At 34.4% G+C, this 16,417-nt stretch overlaps 2 protein-coding genes across 2 annotated transcripts; one reads left to right on the top strand and one right to left on the bottom strand.

Moving 5' to 3' along the window:
- Nucleotides 1–2,709: 2,709 nt before the first annotated feature.
- Nucleotides 2,710–4,063, top strand: Aspvir_000120 (uncharacterized protein; the record flags this gene model as incomplete). Its single annotated transcript, XM_043265264.1, has 2 exons — nucleotides 2,710–3,485; nucleotides 3,547–4,063. The coding sequence occupies 2 exons, from the start codon at nucleotides 2,710–2,712 to the stop codon at nucleotides 4,061–4,063; spliced, it is 1,293 nt and encodes a 430-aa protein (XP_043121199.1).
- A 257-nt stretch (nucleotides 4,064–4,320) lies between these two features.
- Nucleotides 4,321–5,707, bottom strand: pex26 (the record flags this gene model as incomplete). The annotated part of the gene is made up of 2 exons (XM_043265263.1): nucleotides 4,321–5,194; nucleotides 5,259–5,707. The coding sequence occupies 2 exons, from the start codon at nucleotides 5,705–5,707 to the stop codon at nucleotides 4,321–4,323; spliced, it is 1,323 nt and encodes a 440-aa protein (XP_043121198.1).
- Nucleotides 5,708–16,417: the final 10,710 nt, after the last annotated feature.

The raw sequence follows: 16,417 nt of genomic DNA, 5'->3' as shown, positions 1-16,417 counted from the left end.
GAACGACGAGAAATTGGAAGAGAGGGAGGAAAGGAGGTAAAAAAAGAACAAAGTATGACTCAATTGGGCCCGATATAGAATTAAAGGCACCAAGAAGCGACGATATCGGATCTTCACAGGTGCGCAAGAAATCCGGGGAGTTACGGAAGTATGGAGTTCCCTCGGCTCAAATCAGAGCTGGTATTTAGATTGCTGGGACACTCTGGGGTCACCCGCTTATTGAAATAAATGTGATCAATTTTCGGGAATGGGGAATGGCTCAAATGTCTCGGGATCAGTGGCGGCTTTGTTACTTTGTTCTGTCTATTTTATTCTCCTCAGTTCGGGGCCGTGGGGAAGCTATGACGGGGAAGCGGAGGAAGCTCTTCTGGACGAGCGGAAGAAATGCCGCCGCCCGCAATGTAGAGCTGAAGGGTAGCCGAAGCTGTAGAAGAATAAAGATAGAAGGACTGTGTTATCGATTCAGCGATGTGTCTTGCGACTGACTTATATTTTTCGAGCTTTGTCTATCAATCTAAGTAGAGTTTGCTCATGCTTCTAGCGGTTATTGCAGGAGATCTACAGCGTCGTCTATCATAGCATCATCCCGAGGCATCGGGACAAGGCCAAAGCTACTGTCCATGCCCAGAATCTAGATGCCTTTACTCCGTTGTAGTCCCTTGGTAGTCCCTTAGATCACAACACTAGGTAGAATTGCCATATATGGCTTGAGTTTCTCCCAAGAGCATGACTACTACATCACAAGCACCAATGATGTTGGAGAACCATTCTTCACATGCTTAGAGTGACACGATCGAGCATCATCGTCATTACGCATGATCTGAGTGCTTGTGATTCCACACTTAGCCTCACTTAGTCAGGATAAAGTCTCGTGCATTCTTTTTGTTCCAGAAACACCTCCTTTATTCTCCATAGGTGTTTCCCTTAGAATCATTACCCAGTTATACGGAAATTTCCGGCTAAGCCCCTCGAACGTCCAGCCGAGGCTTTTTCCCGATTCGGACCGCCTACCCCGTATAGAGACTTGAGACTGAATGCGTGCCTTGACAGCACTTAGCTATTATTATTGGGACTAAGGAGATAGATTTTCTGATAAATTGTCAAATGATGTCGATCTAAATAGTATCAAACACATCTGGTCTTCAGACATATTCGTTCTTCTACCTCAGGGAGAAACCGAGATTCCATAATCCCCACGCTTGATAGTATTTCCACGGTTTATAGTTTATCCATCTTCATGCCCACTTGACCAGAGCGCGACCTATGATAGTATCCCCGGTACTGGTAGGCAATGCGGAAGAATCGCAGTAAGGATTGATACCATACTCTGGAGTTTTTGGCTTTGTTAATCGTCTTTGTACTTGTACTTTGTTTTCTAGCACTGCTCGACTCTGGACTGCGCCGTAGTATACAACTGCAAGAGTGGTGCAGACTCTTCATGTGAAATTACAGTATGGTTTATTGGTGCTTGGTCATGCGGACCATTGCCTTATCGCGCCATGGGCCTCTTATATGCGTGTCGCGAAATAGATATGGTGTTGATCTTTGCTGATTACTGTACATCTGGTTATATATAGAGAGGTAGAGATCCTGCAAGGGGATGAGAACGAGGGTAACTATGCACAAGCAAATAGACCCAACCCGGTCGGTATACATTGTCTGTTCCTGGCGTAAAAGTTGAGAGGTACCAGTCTCAGGAATCAATTCAGCCTGATCTAGAGAGGTACTCCGTAAGGTAAGGCAACATCTTTACCCCACACAAGCTGTTATCGTTTATCAAGGATATAAAGAAATAACGGTGGGGAATGCTTAATAATCGCTTAATAATCGCTGAATAATCGCTGAATAATCAGTCGAAATTCAGTTGAAAAATTACCTCTTTGGGTCTAGCCTTTATGCCTCTTATTTCAGGCCTTAATTTTGTATTCCCCTGCCATCTTTCTAAGGCCCCTAAAGGTCCTACCTCCTGACTCCTGAGACTTGGATATTGATACTAGATGATGTTTTGATATTAGTACTAGATAATGATTTAATATCCCTACTAGATGATGCTTCAATATTGAAGACTATGGCATCGAATCGATATCCCTACTAGATGATGATTTGATATTGAATACTAAGGCATCGATACATACTAGGCCATGATTCGATATCGAATACTATGGCATCGAATCAATATCCATACTAGATGATGATTCGATATCGAATACTATGGCATCAAATCAATATCCCTACTAGGCCATGATTCAATATCCATACTAGATAATGATTTGATATCGAATACTATGGCATCAAATCGATATCCCTACTAGATGATGATTTAATATCAAATACTATGGCATCGAATCGATATCCCTACTAGATGATGATTTGATATTGGTGCAGTGCTGCGTGCGTGTAACTATAGGGGGGCAGCTATAGTGGCATGTAATCATTCTGTATTACCTAAGGTGAGGGCCGTAGGTCCGAACCTCAAGACGCAGCGAGCGGAGCGAGCGCTAGCCGGCTTGTCGTTTATCAAGGATCATCGGATTTGATCCGATTTCGGTCTTTCACCCCATAAATCGGCATTCCGGAAAAGGGACTCAATGGTAAACATGAAGCAAACAAGCATCTCTTATTTAAAGTTGATTTGCCTTTATGCCCTACAGCACAGTGATATTCACAGAAGGAACTGTGACTGAGTGATCGATCTAACAGCACTCTGCGATGAACCACGGCATAGCCGAAAATGACAGTTCAGAGCGGCGGCATCCCTCGAAGGCACGGAGCTTGAAGTACATCTGCAAAACCATCCTAATTTTCCTTCTGCACCAATGGTTGCTCATAGGTATCGGTGTCGCCTGTGTTTTGGCATACTATTTTCCCAACGTAGCCAAGCATGGCGGCGTCATCAGAGCTGAATACAGCATCCTGTACGGGGCGATGGCCATCATCTTCCTCACGTCGGGTCTGAGCATCCCACGCCAGAAATTGTTTACGCATCTTCTCAACTGGCGTCTTCACTTCCTTGTCCAGGTCTTCTCATTCGTCTTCATTCCCGCGCTCACACTTGCGGTTGTTCATATCATACTGGCTGGAGATTCGCATGGCCATATCGACCGGGCCGTGCTGGCGGGCTATATCTTCACCGCTTGTATACCGACTACAATCGCTTCGAATGTCGTGATGACCCGATCAGCCGGTGGGGATGATGCAGCTGCTCTGGTTGAGGTTGTTATTGCCAATTTCCTAGGTCCCTTCATCACGGCCGGTTGGACTGTCACCCTGCTGCCCAATAACGCTGAATTCGATCCGTGGAGGCAGGCAGGCGGAGACTTAAGCGAGATGTACAAGGACGTGTTCAGACAGTTGGGCCTCAGTGCACTTTTGCCCCTGGTAATAGGACAGCTGGTGCGTTGGGCCTGGCCGGAGCAGACGGAACGACTGATGCAGACGTATCGTATCTCGAAGCTTGGATCCGCTTGTTTGCTGCTGATTGTTTGGTAATTATCATGATCATGCCTCCAATTGAACCGAAATATCTGACTTGGATAACCATGGCAGGATGACGTTCTCCTCTTGCTTCGCCACCGGAGCACTTCAAGCTCTTTCCGTGCAAAGTATCCTGTTCGTGGTCTTCTTCAACATCGCTCTGTACATTGCCCTCACTGGCGTATGTTTTGTTCTTTCACACCCACCGGAAGTACTGTTGGTCAATAGGTTCGGCATGCGACGCATATTCAAGCGCATAACCCCCGAGGAGACAATCGCAGTATGCTTTTGTGGTCCCGCAAAGAGCACCGCGCTGGGAATTCCCCTGTTGTATGCCATGTGGGCACCAGTGGACCTGTACACCAAGGCAAGGACCTCGGTGCCTGTGTTGCTGTATACGACGGAACAGATCTGTATAGCACACTTTTTTGTTCATGCCCTGCAAAGGTGGCATAAGAATCTAAACAAGAAACAGGATGTTGAGACAACCGTTGACCACATTAGTTCCTCCAGGATGACTGTGCTTTCACTTGCGGACGAACCACCGGACCAAAAAGGCGTGGGTAGATGCAAGACAGTCCATGATTAGAATGATCAAGTTCCTTGTTTGATAAGATGGAAAGTCCATATCAAGAATGTTTATGGGAAATCCCTTCTCTGCCTTTCACAGAGATCGATGCATACATTTACAAATGGAAGAGACCTTATATAACATAATGAACAGCGGACTGGCCTGGGGGTCCAATGAAAGGCAAGCCAGAGGTTTCGAACATGTTATGCATAAGGCAGAGGGCCACTGCAAAGCAGGAGAGAAGCAAGGAAATTGTGATAAAGACCCACACCACGTCAAATATAGCTCACCTTCACTCCCATCCCCACAGTGCCCTTGATCTTCTGCCAACCCGAGCCAGTGATTCTCCGAATCTTCTCGCGGATATTCTGCCTGCTTAGCGCCACGATAATGCCTAGCATGAATAAGAGCGTGCGAGCTATTGACAGAGGATTGCCAGCAACGGTCTTTGAAATGTACTGCAGAATATTGCGCAGCACATTTGCCAAAGCTCGATTTGATCTGGCCGGCTTGTCGGTCTTCTTAACATTTTTCGACGGCGCAGGAGGCGAGAACGCAGTGCGTCCTGAAGAAGCTGACTTGGTACCAGACGTCTTGTCCGTGGGCTTTCCCACTTTGGCTTTCGAAGCGCCATTGGGTCGGGCCTTTTCGATACCAGAATCTACCTTGTTATTGTTGCGTCGGTGATTCTTTTGCTCCAAGCGTTCGGCTGCTGCTGCTTCTTCCGCTCGCCGACGCTCTTCCTCACGCATTTGTCTCTCCAGTTCAGCGTCTTTCTCACGCTGGAGCGCCGCTGCGCGCAGTTCTCCTTGTTCTTTTTCTTCCTTAATTCCCTCAAGGGTCTGTAGAAAAATATCTTTTCTTTCCTCGTCCAGTACCTCACTCATATTGATGAACTCCCTGGCATAGTCCCATTCCTCATTGCGGGGAAGAACGTGAAGTGTGAAGAGCTCAATGATCTTAACCCGCGCTGCCAAATCTTTTGGAGTGTCAGTGCCGCCGTTCGGTCTGGAATGAGAATGGTGAGATGGAGAATTGCGCAGATGCTCTGCGATGTCTAGGTTGGGTTGGCCGTATGAGGACAGGTAGGTTTCAAGTCGTTGCTGGTTTAGAGCTTGGGAAGCAGAGTGATTCAACAAGAGGGTAGCTCTGTTAGTCGTAGTAGTCAGTGTCAGTGCAGGAGATAATTGGTGGAGGCAGAAACTTAACCGACAAATTATAAACGACCTCTGCATCGACAGACCCCTCCAACCCTCTGTAGCCAGTCTGAACTACAGTCTCCCAAATTTGCCCATCGCGCACCTGAGACGAGATGGACTTCCACTTCTTCTGACCGAATTGGTTTTTCCCTTCCTCAGGCCCCAAGTCGACAATGGAACTCAAGAGAGTGATATATAGATTCCATACCTTGATTCTCCAAGTACTTTGAGCGGACGCGATAGGCGGCGTTGAGTCGTCACCGTTAACGTATCGCTCGTCATGAGTTTGCGGAACAGTTATTGCAGGTTCAAGAGCGGCTAAGGCCTCTGGCAACCGTCGTGTCAGAAAGAGTTCCCGAGCATTCTTATATGTCTTTGAACACAGCTTCGAGGGAGAAAGAGACGAGGTGGAGGATGAAAGTTGCGACTGAGACGTCGTCATGTACGATCCATCTTCGGCCATTGTTCACCGCCAGCGGAGAATGCGATCAGCGACAAAGAATCAATGTGAAGTTGGAAGGAATGGATAGTAAGTTGTGAGAGATTTCAACAATGGTGGCAGGAGTGATAAACTCGGGTAAATATCATAAATTGAAGCTGTCGCAAGGATGCATAGAGCTTGTAAGTGGTGGTTGTTAGTCGCTAGACTCCGATTGAGTCCAAGAAGTTGGGGTTAACTGCTTTCCCTCGGCTCGGCCATTGCCTCAGTCTGGGGTCTGGCTGATGTCACGGGATGCGGATTCGTAAAATACGGAGTAAGTGTCGGTGACGACGGAAAGACCATGGTTGTGCATGGTCTTTGGATTCAAAAGCATGGTCTTTCCGCCCTGCGCGTTGGTGCCTTAAATATTTCAGGCAGGCTATACCCAGTTTGTTCTAGGGCTAATTCTAAGAGTTATAGTTATTAGGCACTTTTATATACTTAGCGCGTATACAAGATGAGTAGCTAAAATATATAAGGCCAGGACATAGCCTCATAGATCTATGATTTAGTATCCCTTTATTTATAGACAGATATATAATAGTAGAAGTTCTCCTGTATTCTATTTCCTAGAATATTTTCAAGTATACTATATTATTAATATACCTTAAGCTAAGATGATATCTAAAGATATTAATTAGAACTAGGCTGGCCGTAGGGAAGGGAAATCCCATGGGAAATCCCTTCCCATTGGGAAATCCCTTCCCATTGGGAAATGGGTATCCCATATTAATTTCCCATCCCATTTTGGGATTCCCATGGGATTTCCCATTCTTATCTAGATGGGATGGGATCCCTAATCCTTTAGGAGGAATGGGATGGGAAATTAATATGGGATTCCCATATTAATTAGGGAATCCCATATATCTAAGGGATAGGGAAATGGGAATCCCATTTATTTAAGGGGCTGGGATGGGATTCCTATAGAGTAATATTAGAATGGGAAGGGAAATCCCATGGGAATCCCAAACCTTAATATATGGGGTAAAAGTAGGGTAAAAGTAGGGTAAAATAGGGGATATACCCCTAAAATAGCCTATTTTTACCCCACTTTTACCCCATATATTAAAGTTTAGGATAGTTTGGGATTCCCATGGGATTTCCCATTCTTATCTAGATGGGATGGGATCCCTAATCCTTTAGGAGGAATGGGATGGGAAATTAATATAGGATTCCTATATTAATTAGGGAATCCCATATATCTAAGGGATAGGGAAATGGGAATCCTATTTATTTAAGGGGTTGGGATGGGATTCCCACTACTAAGGGTAAAAAGGGAAGGGAACTAGCCATGGGACTCCCATGGGAATTCCCTTCCCTTCCCAACAGCCAGCCTAATTAGAACGCCTTTGTTCAGCAGCCTGACAGTAAAATAAAAGGTAATTTTAAGGATATAATAAAGCATCATATACTTTATGTTAAGCAAAATTTTTAAAAGTATTATCCTTCCTCTTCTAGGGTAGTCTTTGCTTATTTAATATCTATTCCAGATTTTCATCTAATTTAGACCCACTAAACTATGAATACTAGATCAAAAATATTATACTAAGGCTAATTAAAGGCTTCTTACACTGGTATCTTAATACCTATAATGTAAAGTATCAGTCTGGATACTTAGTCTTTGCCTAATACTTTAGGATCTTCTAGTGCAAAGAGATAGACAGCCTCTTCCCTTATAATCTTAGATGCAGGATGATAAGGGCAGGTTACTACCTATTAGTTATAAACTCTAGAAGCTAACTTAATTAGCTGGTATGCACCATACTTACTAATAAGTATAAACTAGATATAGGGGCAAAGATACAGGCTCATACAGCTGCCTATTAATATTAATAATCTCCTGTACAAGATATATTATATTATAGCTCTTATAAAGGTGCTTTTTATAACTATTTAGTATTAACATTAGTATAGTTACTTCAGGAAGATAATATCATTAATATCTACACAGCCTAGGATATTAATTAAATCTCCTAGTTATATAAGGTATAATAACTCCCTAAAATAGAAGGATATTAAGCTTTATATAGTAAAGCACCCAGAAAATCTAGCATATCAGACTTTACTTATAAGGGTTTAATACCAGCTTAATAAAGGCAAAAGAAATAAGGGTGTAGTATAAGTATCCTACCCTCTTCTTATATACTTTACTAACTATTATAAGCCTAGTTTTCACTTATATAGAAAGGAATGATAACCTAGGTCTATATATTATCTAAGATATATTAGAATTTGCCTTTCACAATAGTGCATTTACTAGTAAATATATTAAAGAGCTAAGAGATATCTAGCACTATACTAATATACTAAATCACTAACTCAGCACACCTATTTATTTTAAGGAGGAAGTCTAAGAGATTCTAGTATTCTATAGTATAGTAAAGGATCTAGAAGGATAGTAGATTACTTATCCTATATATGCCTTAATATATAAAAAGGCCTAGGAAGACAAAATTATAATAAGTAGGTTAGATAGTTCTAAGGAACCTAGTTCTTTATATAAGTATCACAAAGGGGCTGCTGCAAATCTTAGTAAGTCTTCTATAGAAGAGAAATTATATAGTTATTAATGTCTATAAAGGGCACCTGGATGAATACTCTAGGAATATTATTATAGGTTATAGCCAGAGTTATATATTTATATACTATATTCAGGTCTAGGATAATACTTAATCCACCTTTATGGGTACCCCTACTAGAGATACTCTGATTAAGCTAATAATTAGAGTTGCATTTGGTGTGAGTTTGGGTGAGTCCAAGCCTAGTTGGCACCGAACCACTGCGGTTTTGAGTTCAAATTTTAGAACCCGGAGCCAACCCAGATCTAATCTGGGTTGGTGGTGGTTTCACTATAAAAATCCACAGCTAGACCTAGCTAGACCTAGCAAGGCGTATACTAACTAACTATAGTTAGATTTAGTTTAGTTTTAAGTTGGATAAACCACTATTTTAAACCTGATATCTTAAGCTTATAAGATGTGATAATATCTCTTTATATACTAATTATTTTAATTTAAAATATAATTTATATAAGAGTTAAGATGCAAAGGTTTCATCCTAACTTAATAAGTAATAGATTTAAGCTATATTAGGTGAGTTTATAGTTTATAGCTAGAAATATAATAAAATACATAAATATATATATAAATATTATAAGTATTTATATATAATAATAACTATACTATATTATATTAGCCCTCTTGTGCCTATTAATATAATCTAAATATAATAAATCTAACCATAGTTAGATTAAGAAAGGACTATATATTATATACTATAAATAGTTTTAATATAACTGAGTATGTGCCTAAGAACTATATAACTAACTAAGTAGTATATAACTAAGTAGTTAGTATATAACTAAGTAGTTAGTATATAACTAAGTAGTTAGTATATAACTAAGTAGTATGTAACTAAGTAATATATAACTATGTACTATAAGGTAGAGAATATAGCTATAGTTAGCTTAAGAAAGGAAGAGGCACTATATAATATCCTAAATATATATAAATAGGTAATATAGCTAAGTATATAATAATATAACTATATAGTAAGTAACTAAGTGCTATATAATTATATAGTAAGTAACTAAGTACTATAAGATAGAGAATCTAACTATAGTTAGATTTTATAGTAGATATAGGTCAGCTATGAGTATATGCTAATATATATAACTAGTACTAAGTATAGTATAAGCAGGATTATATAATAAAAACTAACTAATTATATAATATACCTGAATATTAAAGATATCTATATTATAAACTTAGTTCTTTAATATTCACCACTTCTTAAGTCACAAATACTATATTAATTTAAATAAAGAATAGTAACTTAATAGTAAATATAAATAAGTATAAGGGATAGCACTGTATTATAAATACTTATCTACTAATAAATATATAGGTATTTAAATAATCTTCTCTATTTATTCTAGTATTTTATAAAATAGTAGTTTTTCTAAAAGTAGTTAAGCTCCCTACCCCTAACCCTATATTAACTCCTAATCTAACTATAGTTAGATTTAATTATATTAAGGTAATTACCTTATACTTTATTTTATACTAAAATTCTCTTAGCCCTATCTACCTGAGGGTAAATCTAACTATAGTAAATCTAACTATAATAAGATTTACCCAGAGGGCATTCCCTTATATTTATTATTCTGAGGTTAAATTCTAACTATAATTAGATCTATATAGCTATACTATATCTAGCTAACCTAGTAGCGGCGCTGGGCCCTCCACCCCTAATAAAAAATCTAAGTTAACTAAAGTAACTAAAGTAACTAAAGTAGGAGTAGAACCTATTATTACTAAGATAATAATAGATAACCTAGTGAATTAGAAACTAGAGGTAGCCTATCTTAGGTCTTTTACTATTAATATCTAGGAGCTAATACTTAAATAGAAAAAATTAAGGAATAGAGCTATTAATTAAAACCTAATCTAGAAATTAAAAGAATCCTTCTAAGTTAGCATATAGAGATAGGCTATTAAAGATTAACTCTAGGTAATAGTATAGTCTACTAAGTTTAAGTTAATTCTTATATATATAGCTAAAAATTTATTAAATAATCCTAACCTTAACTTTAAGTTTATAGATAGCTAATATTAACTAAATACCCTTTGCAGTCAGGCACTTAAGCAAATAAGCTTATAGGTATAGATAAATCTAATTATAGTTAGATCTAGTTACTAATACTCCTTAGGACTAGTTACTATTTATTTACTTACTACCTGATTTAGTGGCCCTACTAGTAGTCTATAATGGTTAGCACTAGGTAGTCGCGCTCTATAGTCTCCTTAATAAGTAATATAATTTAGTAGCAAAGTCTGCTATAGATATTAATAGTAATCTAATTACTATGCTAATAAATGAGGTATGTTCTCCCTATGGTTAGATTATAGGTATATTTACTAATAGGAATAGTAATATTATTAGATAGTTAATGTCTATGCAGAGGATCTAATCCTAAATAATATAATAGCAGCCTTGATAGCTAACTAGCAGGCTGTCTAGAAAGCAAATAGCAAGGGGTTTAATATAGTATAATTTATTAGTAGATTAGAGGTGCTCTTAGAACTAGAGAGAGAGAAGACCCTTATTTTAGTAATAGTTATAAAGTACTAGATTAATAATATATTTAGAATTAACCTCTAATATATATTAAGGATCCTAATAATCTTGAAATATAAGTAGTTCTATAAAGTTATAAAGAAATATTACCTTATAAGGTATAGTAAGCATAACTTTACTTAGAATATTATAAAATTAATTATTTAGTTAAAACTAGACTTTATAAATATATATCTATTATTAGTATTTATAGTGCATGGTTACTAATCTAACTATAGTTAGATCTAGTTTAGGGAAATTTCTAAGTTTTTTAACTTTAGAGAAAATATTTTTAGAGACTATATATACTCTATTTCCCTAGTGGATTAGTAATATATTCTAGAACTAGATAAAGATTAATCTAATATCTAATTATACTTGCTGTTCTTCCTAAAGCAGGAGGATTATTAGGATAGTAAGGAGAAAAGAAAGATACTATAGCCTCTTCTATTAAAATACTAGAGTTTAGAGGAACTACCTAAGCTAGGTACTCTATATATAATTAAGGAGTATATCTTTAGAAATTACTAGCCTGATTTCTTATTAGTACTTAATAATAATTAGTATATTACTATCTTTAAGAGCCTATGCTAAAACCACAACCTTATTTATTCTACTTAGTATATAGACTAAATCTAACTATAGTTAGATCTTTACTAATATATATCTAGGACTAATTAGAGAAGAATTAATAATAAGGTTATATCTACTATTAAATAGCTTCTTAGATATATAATAGTCTAGGTAGATCCTATATAGGTCTACCCAAGTACTATAAGTAATAATCTAAAGGCATTTATATAGGATATAGAAGTTAAGAATATTCTATTAATAGATTTAACCTTATATAAGGGGGTAAGTAGACTATTTCCTTCTAATATAGATTTTAAAGTAATTATAAAGGATTTTATCCTTAGCCTATAGTCTAAAGTAGAAGAGGAGACTCTCTAGTAGGATTCTACTATAAAGAAATAAGTAAATTTTAATCTAACTATAGTTAGATTAATACTAATAAACTTAGGTTATACTTATACCTAGTAAACTCTAATCTAGTAGCCTAGATAGCCCTGAGTATTACTAGTACTTAGACTATTTTAAGGCTCTATATTAGGTAAGACTTATATAATTACTAATTAAGATAGCTAGCCCCTATCTTAAAGGGGCTATAGAAAAGTTTAATAATTTAGTAGAACTAGTATAGCCTTTATTACTATTCTAACTATAGTTAGATTACTAACTATATATTAGGGTAAGATTTAGATGCCTTATTCCCCCTAGGGTGATATTACTAATAAGAGTAATTTCTTATAGAATAGGCTTCTCTAGAAAGTCCCTTTCTTAGATATAGCTATAAATTATTCCTCTCTTACTCTTAAGATAACTATTATAGGCTTTCTCTAGTACTACTAAGAGCTAAAGAAGCTTATGCTAGATATACTATTATAGAGATAGAAGGTAAATACCTTAAATAAAAGCTAATAAGCTCTAAAGATTATAGAGAGTTTAGTAAGTTAAGGGCCCCTACTAATCTAACTATAGTAAGATACTTATCTATAATAGGAGGAGTATAAAATTACTATTATTATACTCTAATAATATATATTTATCTTAGAATATTTTAGCTATAAGCCTAATATAGATAATTTAGCTAAAGACCTTACTATACTTATCTTTAATTAATAAGAGACTGCTCCCTAGGCTAATCTAACCCCTTAATATAAGTTAGATTTCTTAAAATAGTGCCTAGAGGCGCTTATTACTAATAAGGATAAAGTCTATACTAGTATAAGAGATATAGCTAATAATATATTAAAAAATAGCCTTGAAAAGCCACCTAGTAGGAAGTAGAGATGATTATAAGATAGGGACTATATTCTAACTAAGATTAGATTAATAAGATAGCTAATTAGGTTATATAGTTAATAATTAGGGTAGGTCTAATAAAGAGCTAGAAGAGAATATAGCTTAATACCTATCTATTACTCTTAACTATCTCTCTAATACTGCAAGGCGTGCATATATAAGAAAGTTAAAGAAACTCTAGAAGGATAGCTAGGTTACTCTTACTAATAATAAAAATAAATAAGTATAGGCCTTAATTAATAAGATTAAGGCCCTTAATACAGAGTATAGATATAAAGATAACTTTCTTCTAGGTATAGAGGAATAACTAGTAAATAATATTAAAGGGGGTAAAGAATATAATAAAAATAATAAAAATAGTAGGGCCTAATAGGGATGGTAACTAATTAGATATAGTTTTATTAATCTAACTATAGTTAGATTAATATAAACTAATTCTATTTAGGTAATCTATAAGTAGCTAGAAGGGTAGTAAGTTAATAATTTAGGGTCTTCTAGTATTTAGATAGTTTAGTAGAATAATAGAGTTCCTCTTAGTATGTCCTTAATCTAACCTAGGAACTTTTATTATTTCTAAAACTAACTATAGTTAGATTTAAACTTTATCTTCTAATTCTTCTCTATATCTTTAGTTATATATTTAGCCCTTTTTAGCTTTAATAGATATATTATAATATTACTAACTTATCTATTATATTTAGTCCCTAACTTTAAAATATATTATTTCTTACTAGAGTTCCTATAGTAGTAAAATTTTAATTAGGAGGTATAGGTACTTAATAGAGTTCTTATAGTTATAAAATCTTTCCTTACTATATAATTAGTTAGGTATAGTTTTCCTAAATCTAACTATAGTTAATTTCTGCTTTAGTTCTATGTATTTATTCTAGATAGTGGTATTAGGATATTCATAGTTATAAAGGATATAGAGTCTTTAAAGAGTATAAGGGTAGGGGATAGGCTAGTAGCTACCCTATATATATCCTACTAACTTTAAGGGATTCTAGTCTTCTTTTATATTTTAACCTAGACTAGGTAGGAATGTAAGGTCTAACTAACTATATAAAGAATAATAATAATTACTAGATATTATTATATATCTAAAAGACTTCCCTAAAGTTATATATATACTAGTTAATATTATAGTATTATAGTTTAGTACCCTCCTAACTTTAGTTCTAACTTCTCTTAGTATATTAATCCTAATCTAACTATAGTTAGATTAGAACTCTAATATTAATGAGGGTATTATCTACTGAAGTTATTAGTAGAGATTATTAATTTAATTATATATTAGTTAGAGACTTAGAGCTTTAACTATAGAGTAACTATATAGAGATTATTTATTAAATTAAGCTCTTATAAAGTTATATAATATAAGGTATCTAATTAGCTAGCCCTGTATATATAGGTCCTTATATACTAACTTTTTAAATCTTAATATAATAGTAAATATTAAATAAGAATAGATTAGATTATGTATTCTACCCTATGTAAGAATATAAATAGTAGTAAATTATATATATATATATATAGATATACTAATATTTCTTACTTAAATAAACTTAGACCTCTATTCTCCCTATATATTTAAAAAATAGACTATTTTTTAAAAGTATTATTAACTCCTCTATAATTATCTACCTTCCCCCCTAATCTAACTATGGTTAGATTGTCCCTCTCTTAATTTTCTAATAAACTAATTAAAACTTTATCTAAGAATTAAATTAACTTTTAGGGTTACTAATTAGTAGCCTTAATCTAACCTTAGTTAGATTACTACTAATTTAAATTAGTTCTAGTTTTTGACATGGCCCCCAAGAAGAAAAAGGAGTTGAAAACTCTAGTTATAATAGATAATACTATTAACTAAAAGATTAAGGCCTAATTCCTAGGTTTAGTTACTATTAATATATAGTGCCTTAATACTAATTAGGGGAAAGATAATTATAACTAAGCCCTTAATACTATTTAGATTACCTAACTAAAAGACTAATTTATATTAGGTATTTATTATTTTTTATAACTAGATATACTTAAGGTAAGTATATCTCTAGAGTTTTTTAATAYTATTTTAAAGTACTACCTTTCCCCTAATAGTAGTTTAGATTTTATAAAGGATGATTTAGCTATTAAGTAACTAGCTAGGCTTTATAAAAAGTATAAAATAAAGAGTAGGCTAGAGGTATATTTTATTAGTAATCTAACTATAGTTAGATTCTACTTACTAACTTTCTATAGGCTAAAATAGTAAAGATTATAGAAATTCTATAGAATAGTAGGACCCTTATATTATATAATAGATAGCACTAAGTATATACTCTTAAAGAGCTTCTATAGGAATAGGCTCTATAAGCTACTAAGAAGGGGACTAAAATATCTACTACTAAAGTAAGTATAAATAATCTAACTAGAGTTAGATTATATAAGCTTACTTAGAATAGAAGTATGTGTGGTTAATAGATATCTATAATAATATAAATATAGATAAAGATACTTAGTAAGCCTTATCTATAAATAGGTAAAATATATAAAAAGTAAATAGTAATAGCTATAATATATTATAAATTATTAAGTAGTTTTAGAAACTTACTACCTTAGAGTAATAAAATCTTTTAAATCTAAGCCCTCTTAGTGCTTAGCTATATACTATTTTTAGGATCTTAAGTAATAATCCCTAGAGAATCTTAAATACCCTATATTATAAGAAGATAAGAGACCTTATATACTAATTTTACTAGACCTATTATAGGGAATAAGTATTTAAATAGATACTTATTAATAAGATTATCACTATAAAGCTTAATAAAGTAAGTCTATTATTTATTAATTATCTTTAAATATACTAACTATAGTTAGATCTAGATTCTAGAGATTAATAAGTTCCTTAAGTTTATGGAGAAAATCTTTAGTAATTATATAGTTATTATATTATTTAAAGACTAGTAGTTAATTATAAGTATTAAGGCTAGATAGCTAGATTTTCTACTTTACCTTCTCTTCTTCTCTATAAGGAAGGACTATTAATATAATAATAAGAAATATTAAAGCCCTTAGCTATTAGATCCCTAGTACTAGTCTTAAGTTAAGCTACCTCTCTTAAAATTATATATAGAGCTTAATAGTAAACTTTTCACTATGTATTACCCTGGCTTTTTATAAATATTTAGAGATTAAGACTATATCTAGATCTAGCATAATCTATATATATATAAAAACTTACTATACCCTAAATAGTAAGCTATAAAATCTAACTATAGTTAGATATTATACTAATATAGCTAATAGTTTAGGCAAGACTAGGTGGATCTAGAGAAGGATATTTCTAATAAAGTTAGAGATATTCTATACTATATAATACTTTAGATAGAGCTAAGTTAGGTCTATCCTAAAAAGGCATCTCTAGACCTAAAGAATTTTACTTAGGTATCTTAGATTAAGGAAATATTATTTACCTATATAAAGCTCTAAATCTAAGATACTAAATATTTATATACTATTAATAGTAATAAGGTAGAACTTTTACTTAAATTCCTTAAGTTACTCTAGAAAGAAGTGGAGAATAAGATAATATAGTATAATAAGAGTATTAAGGATTAGGTAAGTACTATAATTTTAACTATAGTTAGAAGATAGTTAGCTAATTAATAGTTTAGCTTAAGGCCCTACTAGGAGATTTCTAGATTATAATAATCTTACCCCTAATAAAAG

The sequence above is a fragment of the Aspergillus viridinutans genome (genome assembly GCF_018404265.1).
Source record: "Aspergillus viridinutans IFM 47045 DNA, scaffold_1, whole genome shotgun sequence".
NCBI classification, from domain to species: Eukaryota; Fungi; Ascomycota; class Eurotiomycetes; order Eurotiales; family Aspergillaceae; genus Aspergillus; species Aspergillus viridinutans.
Note: the sequence above shows the minus strand (reverse complement) of the source record. Positions and strands in the feature narration are given on the sequence as shown.